Source organism: Haemaphysalis longicornis, unplaced genomic scaffold (assembly GCF_048455015.1).
Source record: "Haemaphysalis longicornis isolate Haplotype H1 unplaced genomic scaffold, Haemaphysalis longicornis Haplotype H1 scaffold_335, whole genome shotgun sequence".
NCBI classification, from domain to species: domain Eukaryota; kingdom Metazoa; phylum Arthropoda; class Arachnida; order Ixodida; family Ixodidae; genus Haemaphysalis; species Haemaphysalis longicornis.
Window position 1 is genome coordinate 222360 of NW_027526349.1, and position 8868 is coordinate 231227.

Here is an 8868-nt window from a genome sequence, read left to right on the forward strand (position 1 = left end):
TCTTCCCCTGCCCAACGCTGCTGACACTGCCGACATCACCCCTGTTCCACGCGCCCCCAAGGCCGTGTTCTGGTACAGAAGGAATGGCAGGGATCTTTGTCCTGGCTCGTGGTACTGGGGCTTGTAACTGTGGTCCCTTACAAGGAAGGTCGAGCAGATTCCAAAGCGAGTAGATTATAAACACTTCTGAAGCCCCAAAGGACTTCACGCAATTTTCCCGGAAGAAGCCTAAAGGCTCACAACTGTGGCGAAGACGGACCTACACCTAATGATGTGAGCCTTTCAGGACAATATGGAGGCCCCTCGATTCAAGGACCCGGCAAATAAGCGCTGGGAGGAAATGCAACCCAGCGTACACCCGAGCGTTCAGCAGAAATTGATCGAAAGGTCGCAAGCGGCGGCAACAAGACTCAAGTGGCTTCCGGAATAGGCAGACCTGTTTTAAGTACCGTCGCAGGCGTACGCCACAAGCAAGAGGCAGACCCAGAAGCTCCGCGACAGCAGTTTATTCCCAGAACTGTTCTAGAAAACTCTCGCTCTCCCTTTCACGCGCCTTGCACGCGATGTAGCTGCGGATGCCGCGCGATCTTGGAGGTTGACCATACAACAAGACCGACCACCAATTTCGTGCCTATGTGAATACTTTCTTCATAATCATCATAACGAACCAACGAGGTCTCATGCTAAGGCGCGCTACGACCTTCATGCTCACGTGCTTGCACGCGGCCCGATCCCTGGTGCAGTCCAGAACGAGCAAGCATCGCTGCAGGTGCGGTTATGTGCGAAGCCTGGACCCCATCTACTTCCTCGCCGCCAACCGGCAGAGGTGTTCCTCGCTCAACCCCGAAGGCGATGCCGGGACCGAGCGACGCTCGACGGAGAAGCCGGGCTTGGATGCTGATGCAAGGGGTCCCACTCGATCCTGCAGGTGCCGAAGAGAACAGTTCCAACTGTCCGCCGCCGACCTCGTCGACTAGCAGGCCGCCGCTGGCAAGGACGAGTACAACGGGCGTCCCAGGCTCACCGATGTCTTCCAGTTCGCCGAAGCGGGAAGACGGCGAGTGGATGCTTTCTCTACAACTCATCGTGAGTGCTCTTGCAACACTTTTATTTTAAGGCAAAGCTGAGTCTGTCCTACCGGCAGCCGGCTGAATTGCGCTGAGGAATTTCTCACTGGAGTTCGCACAGAAACGTGTTTGCGTATGTCAGCTTGATAATATTACCTAACCTACGCTGTCAACACATCAGAACTAACGTATTTATTGCACTGCGCGTCGCTGTGTTTTCCCTTAGCCTCATTTAGCAGTAGTTATAAAAAATTGTGTTATGATGCTAATTCGCCGCCCTGCACGCCGGAATGTTGCATGTGGACCGGGTTATTGAATTGGAAAGGACAAAAAAAACACAAGAATGCCTAGGAAAGATAATTAGGATAGCAAAGGTGCTCGAAAAAAAAAAAAAGAAATGGTCTCGTTTAAAAAAGCGCAAGTACTCAATTTAGCGGTCTTCAGACGATAGTCAGCTGCCATTTCCCAGCATACATGACGCCAACGCCCCCGTCACGAGATGTACAAAAGGATTTCCAGATTTGTACTTAGTTTCTACACGGCATGTCCATCCGCCCAAGGTGCACCGGTCACAGAAATTGTCTGCATAAATATTACTGGCTCTTAACATCGTATTCACTACCGCAATGCAGTATCGGTTTTATTCTAGCAGCCGTCGTATGCCTGAACTGATAGCCGACACAACTGGCTGCAGTTGCCATTCCTATTTTACTTGGTATCCTGGACACAGTGGCGAAATTGTCGAGTGTGCTCTTAGTAGTGCTCAAAGGTCGGCTCCGCCACATGGCTCCAGAGCGAGCGATGAATTCTACAGTGTGCAAACTGGGCCGAAAGACGAGGGCCAGCGTGTGCTTCGAATGAAGAAAACGTCCTTCCCACTACACCCCTCATGGGTCCCATTTTTAAAGACGGTAGTCATCCTTAGTCTACTTTAACCCTAAAGTTTTGGTCTGTCTGTCTGTCTGTCTGTCTGTTTGAACGAGAAGTTTACATTTTTGAACAAGAAGTTTACATAGCCAAAACATTTACGAACCACTAAAGGTGGATTCGGGAAAATGAAAGAGGAAAACATCGATGCACAACTGGTGTTCGCATGTTCTTCACTTGAAAATAAATGGGTTCTTAAAATTTTCGGTGTAAAATGAAAATACGCATTAGAAATGACGTTTGACAACAAAATACAAAAAGCGAAAACGCTAGCGCCCGTGGCTCGTGCCTTGTGGCGGCATTCGAAGAAGTCCCACTGGAACGAAAGATTGCGGTGGATGGCGCTCGAGCAGTGGAGCGCGCTGAAGTTGAATTGAATGGAGCGAACCTCCACCTTATTTATCGCGGAAGGAGCGAGACGGGCGGGCGGGGAAAAGCGGGACAGGTGGGCGGGGGAGGAGAGAGGCATTTTCGTGGCGGCAGCGGCAGGCGACGATCGTTCTTCGAAGGAGCTTCACAGCGGGAAAACGGGACTAGGGACAACAAGAAGAGGGACTACAAACAAGCGCTGACATCCACGTAATTTTAATGAAAAGATAACACACACTGTAATACACATTCTAACGCAACGTCATGACAGATAACATGGCTGCCTCGTGTATAGAAACAGATTAAAACCCGCTGTCAGCAGACGTAGAAAGAACAAAAATGACAAACCGATCAGTCATGGGAATGTTCACAATTGGATGCCTAAATAACGTCTCATTTTTTGAGAAACAAATGGAAGGGGCAAAAGGTTCATGCTGGCTGGTCTACTGGTAGTGCTTAAATTCCCCGCCAAGTCTTTCGCGCTATAGTTACCAATCTACACGCGGTATGAGTCGCTGAACCGGCAGAGCTGAAGCCCGACACTAAATAATGCTGTGGGAATAAAAACAGAATCATTTATATTCATCATCCCATTTCAGTTATCTCCCACTGAACCGGTATTAGATAAACACTGAACACTATCCTTGCAGGCTCCGTCAGAGGTGCCACGAGATCGGCGTACGCGGACGTCATCCAGCGGGAAGAGGAAATTCGTGGCAGCGGCAGCGTTCGCTCTGTTCCTGGCCTTCGCTCTCATCGTGGTCTTGAAGCTGATCACGCCGGGTCCCCGCCAAAGGAGAATTGAAGTGCCGGTCTGCACCTCGGAAGACTGCCTGGAGCACGAGTTCCGAGTGTTTAGGCGCCTGGACGACCGTCTTCAACCGTGCGATGACTTCTCCCTGTACGTCTGCTCGGCCTGGCGAACTGAGCACGTGACCACGGACAGCGTCTTACAGGAGCCCGCCTACGCGTACTCTCGACGCATAAGCGCAGCGTCAACGTCCGTGCAGCTAGGCGCAGATAACACATCAAGGGCGCTGGACATGGTACGACGCTGCATAGACCGCTCGAAGGAAGACAAGAATGCCAGCCTGCGCGCGCTTTATGGGTTCCTGAGGGCGGAAGCTGCAGAAACAACAGGCGTCGTGGACAAGCTTGTTAGGCTCGCTGTAAAGTGGAAGCTGCCACTCCTGTTTAACGTGGTTTTGTTCCCGAACACCGAAGGCAAGCAACGCTTCATTTACATTTACCCTTCGGGCGTCCTTACTTTGCTGCGGCACTTCCACAAGGAACTCATCAGGACGGGTATGTACGAAAGCGTGTGGGGTGACATGGAACGCCTTTACAGAGTGCCTTTTAGGAACAGCAGGGAGGAGATTAACGAACTACTTTTAGACGTGTTTAGCAAGGTCCGGAACGCTACGGAAATGTACTTCGAAGACCCGCTAATAGCCTTTGTCAAGGACTTGCCACCGTTGAATGCGTCGCACGCGTACAACCCTTGGTTAGCGTCGTTTCGCAAAGTATTTCACGTGATGCCGCCTATAGGATCGTGGGACCTCGTCGTATTGACGCCCCAAGGCCTGCTGAACGCTTTAGTAGACATTTTCTCTCGGCACGGCGAAACACTTCTTTCGGAAGCCTTGCAATTGATTCTTAGCGTGTACCCCGGCCTGCTTGCGTTCACAGACCATATGAAATATTTGGCAACGATCAAGGATTATCGAGGACCAATATACTTGAGCTGTGTCGCCGAGGTCGAGGCCACCTCGGGCTTTCTTGCCCGCAAGCATGCACAGGAGCGACTCGACCAACAGCAACGCAGCGACGTCTTAAAGAGATTTGGTGAGGTGAAACAGCTTCTGATCTCGATGATCAATTCCAGCGCCGTGATAGACATGGACACGAAACTACGAGCGATCAATCAGCTGGTCACCTTAAGCTTTCGTTTGAGCGCAGAGAACCGCTTTCTCGACGCCGTGCTTCACGCTTCCGAGGGCATTGCCGAAGGGAACGAAGCGCCGTTTTTGCAGTCGTGGGTGGAGGCCAGACAGTTTCTGGACTCCTGGAACGGGACCAGCAAGTACCAGCTGCCCCACGCAATGCGAAGGACGCTGTCGAGTACATTGGTCTACTATGATCTTGCGACTCACTCCGTGGTCTTGTCACCAGCGTTACTTGTGCCACCTTTCTATTACTCTCACGGCACCAAGGCCATGGACTTCGGCGGTCTCGACTTCCTGCTGGCCCAACACCTCATCCTCGCGCTAGTGCAGTCCGCGCACTCCTGGAGCGGCAACGTTTCCATCCCGTGGCTTCCTCTTCGGCAACCGGACGACGAGCTGTGGCGCAGGAGGCACCAATGCGTCTGCACGGACGACAAAAGTGAAGACTGCTTCTGGTTTCCCTCGACGCCGGCACTGGACGTGCTGCTGAACGCCCTTGGCGCCATCGACGACGTCGCCATCGAAGGCATGGAACGTTTCACGGCGCAGCAGGTTCTTTTGATCACGGCCTGCCACGTTACTTGCAAACGTGAATCGAGTCCGCGATCCTCCACAGACAACGTGCGCTCGTTCTCGAGTGAGTGCAACGCAGCTGTAAGGAACCTGCCCGCATTCGCCAAGGCATTCCGTTGCCCTCGTGGATCGAATATGAACCCAGTAAAGAAATGTGCTTTCTTCTGAAATATGCTCGGTTGTAATAAAGACGTCATATGTTTCTTCTGATACTTAAATCCGAAAATTTCGTTATTTCTATAGGTCTGTCTGTGCGTCTGTCTGTCCTTCGATGCAGCCACGCGAGAAAAAGCTGAAATCATTCTTGAGGAGGAATAAACTTTCATTGTGCACCCCACGATGTGCTCAGCCTCCCAAGTCCAGGAGGCCGCAAGTCCGAGCTGCGTCCAGAGCTCGAAAATAAATAGCTATTTAATCAGGTAGTGTGCGTTATACCTGTTGCAAACAGTCTTGAGCAAAAAAGGCAACACCTCCTTAGTTGTGGCAAAACGTCAATACAGAAAGGGTACTAGCCAAGGAAGTTAAAAAAAAAAAAAAAACTTCTGTAGCAGAATCGGCATTCTCATGTTGAATCTGGCAACCGAAGTTGCTGAAGGCAGAAAACGTGAAAGTGGCCGCTTCGGCCCACGCAGCAGTTTCGGCGTAGCGATGGTTCTTCACTCCTCTCGTGTTAACACGCTTTTGAACGCTATGGTGATGTCGAGTGTCGCCTTTAGTTGCACGAATCGTGCAAAGCTGAAGCCAAGAATCATTTAAGAGTAGAGCACTTTACGAGCTCGCCTTGTCGTCATAGCTCGCTGTAACGGTCGCAAATGACTGCCGGAATCAGACGGTGCCGCGAGATAATGGACCTAAGTAGAGCCTGCACGTGCGGCAGGAAAATAAAGCACAAAAGGAACATAACTCCCGCTGGCCCTGTTTTAGGCAGGTGGCGCGCGAGCGCTACGGAGGCGGGAAATTTGAATTGCATCAGGTGGTAGTAGTGAGCAGATAACGGCTCTACAGCCCATTATGGCGAATCACTTTCTCTGCACTTCCGTCAGCTTTCCCGTTGAGTGGAACGGCTTTAATATGAGTATGTTTGAACGAAACAGCCTTCAATCGCTTGTCACCTTCAGCGCGGTACCCACTCGAGCATCGGAGTCGCAGTTGGCACTGAACATGTTTTCTGAGAGATGGCTGGATGACTAAGAATACGCACGTTATTTTCTTGGAGCACTCTGAAGCCGGATGCTTTGGCACGCGGGCCAAACAACAACACTGCGACAAGGGGATGAATTCCTACCTTTTTTCCGGCTTTCCACGCAGATCTACTTAGAAAAATGGACTGCTGCGGCCACTGGGCGAAGGTGAAGATCGACAAAACCATCGGAAGGGCTTCTGTAAAAGCCTTTCGCCTGTTTTTGACGCAGTACTGCCATATAGATCACAATTTGTAACACTAAAGATGCATGGTTGCATATTCCGCGATGAATGCTGCAATGAGCTACCGAAAGCTGTGAAAACTAATGGTGGCGCCATGAAAAGTTAAAGACCGCCCACATTGTGGCGTATGTAAGGGCTAAAAATTAGTTGTTCAGTTGGAGCTTCACCGTCGGGCTGCAATCCACTCAACAATCAAATTTACGGCTTGTGAAGGAAGATTGTAAACCTGTGCATAAAGATCGGGCTTCAAAGATGTTTAAAAAAAATCGATTGCGGGAAGGGCTGTCGGAGCAGGCGGGGCAGGGGGAGCGATGGCTCCGGCTAATGTACAAATGGGGGAGCACGGATACCCTAGCCCAGGGGCACTTGAAGGCTTGTGCTGAGGCCCAGGCGGCTAAAGGAAAGTAAGGCTTATCTGCAGAAGGCAAAATGCTTAAGGATCAGACGATAGCTATTTGATATCCCGGTTGTGCTAGTCACTATTTTTTTCTTCGTATTTTCGCATTGCGGCATATGAAGAAAAAATAAGATAGTGTGCAGAAGAGAAAGAACGGTTACAAAAGTACAGTGAGTCTGGAAATTGATGACAATGGACAAGTAGGCATGGAGTCCGGTTTCATGTAAAAAGTTGAGCAACGACCTGCAGTAGCGGTCTTCTTGCACCCACCGGTTAAACTTGATTGATTTATTGATTGATAGTGGAGTTTAACGCGCCGACGCAACGCAGGCGATGAGGCGCGCCGTAGTGGAGGGCTGCGGATTAATTTTGACCACCTGGGGATCTTTAACGTGCGCCGAAATCTCGCACACACGGGGCGTTTTTGCTTTTCGCCTGCACCAGAAAAGCGGCCACCGCGGCTGGGAATCGAACCCGCGACCTCGTGCTCAGCAGCGCAAGGCCCTATAGCCTCTGAGCCACCGGTTGAAGTCACCCGGTTTACTCCACCGAAGACCAGCCTCTCTTAGCGTACTGTCTCGGGCTATCCTTGTTCCTGCGCACGTCCACAAGAGATGCTTGACATCCGCTTCCGCCGCGGGAGCCGGACACTTGGGACACGTTCATTATGGATAATTGGAGACATGGCTACGAGTATGCCAATCCTTCCCGAGACGACTTACAAATACCGCCACCGCTGCCTCGAGTCGATGAAGAAAAGCTGGTGTAAGTCTACAATGCTGGGGGTGACTCTGCATCCACCACTCGCCGCGAAGAAGATCGAGGCATATATGAGGATGATTACTAGCACCGCCGCTATGGAAAAGCTGTGTCCGGCAATGCTCACCTACAACAGCTTCGCCATTCGAGTTGCGATTTATGCCAAGCTCTGAGACTAAAGCATGTGAACTTGTTTAGTGCGTGTATTTGTAAACTTTTCCCCCGTATTTATCGTACTTGCAGTTGAGTTGTAGCTGTGTAAGTGTTGTTTTGATAATTGCTCTCGCGTAATCTTGAATATTTCATGAAATTGTTCATGCCGGCTGTGTGTGTTTGCTTGTGATCGGCGCCAGTCGTTGCCGCGGGTGGCCAAGGAACCCTCAAGCCGTCGCAGACCTCCTTTTACCTTGGTCACCTCCCACTTTTGTGAAGACCAATAAATAAATAAATAAATAAATAAATAAACAAATAAATAAATAAATAAATAAATAAATAAATAAATAAATAAATAAATAAATAAATAAATAAATAAATAAATAAATAAATAAATAAATAAATAAATAAATAAATAAATAAATAAATAAATAAATAAACAAACAAACAAAGAAAGAAAAAAAGAAAGAAAGTTTTGAGCGTAAGTGCAAGCTTCCCTGAGTTTTTTCTTCAATTAGCGAACCTTACCGGGCTTAATGTGCCTTAGCCTTCACGACAACCTGACAAATGGATTGTGGAGTGCACCGGAGCGAATTGTGGCTCACAGATGTCCTTGATTCTCCCTTCATTGTTAAACAGGTTATTGGTTATGTAAATTTTAACGTAGGTACCATGAATTCCAATCCATAAGATATTATTAGTTTGCTGACAAGTTGGCACAAAATTCATGCATGTTTTTGGTTGTGAAGGACTATGGGCTTTGTCTTATGTTGATTTTTTGTCTCGTTGACTTGTCGGTTGTCTGGAATGCTGACCACCTTGACTTTGTTTTATACCTGGCATGGCCAAGGTTTTGTAAGCTGTCTAGCACTGCGTTTCTCCTTGGCCCCACCTCTTTATGTGTAGAGTTAAACCTGGATGTAACGAACCGCTATGTTACGAATTCCTGGATTTAACGAAGGTTTTCAATTCCACATTTCCACCTCCATTGAAGCCCATGTGTTTGCGACCTCTATGTAGCGAAGCAGTTGCGACGTTTAACTTGGATGTAACGAATTCGCTACGCTGATGAGTCAAGGTTACGTGCACTTTTTCTGAAAAATAGGCTGGCGAAATGCACTAATTTAGCGGATTTTGCTCGCACCCGCAATCTCTCACGCGTTTCCACGTGTGAGTGCGGTGTCGGTTAGATGCTAGGCCTGCCTGACGGCGTGTAATCGCGTGTGTCCCCTGATATCAGTGGTATGTGTTC

At 49.3% G+C, this 8868-nt stretch overlaps 1 protein-coding gene across 1 annotated transcript; it reads left to right on the top strand.

Annotated features, from left to right (window-relative positions):
* Nucleotides 1–706: 706 nt before the first annotated feature.
* On the top strand, nt 707–5136 carry LOC144177908 (endothelin-converting enzyme 1-like). Its single transcript, XM_077705497.1, has 2 exons — nt 707–1086; nt 3014–5136. The coding sequence occupies exons 1-2, from the start codon at nt 778–780 to the stop codon at nt 5048–5050; spliced, it is 2346 nt and encodes a 781-aa protein (XP_077561623.1). The 5' UTR covers nt 707–777; the 3' UTR covers nt 5051–5136.
* Nucleotides 5137–8868: the final 3732 nt, after the last annotated feature.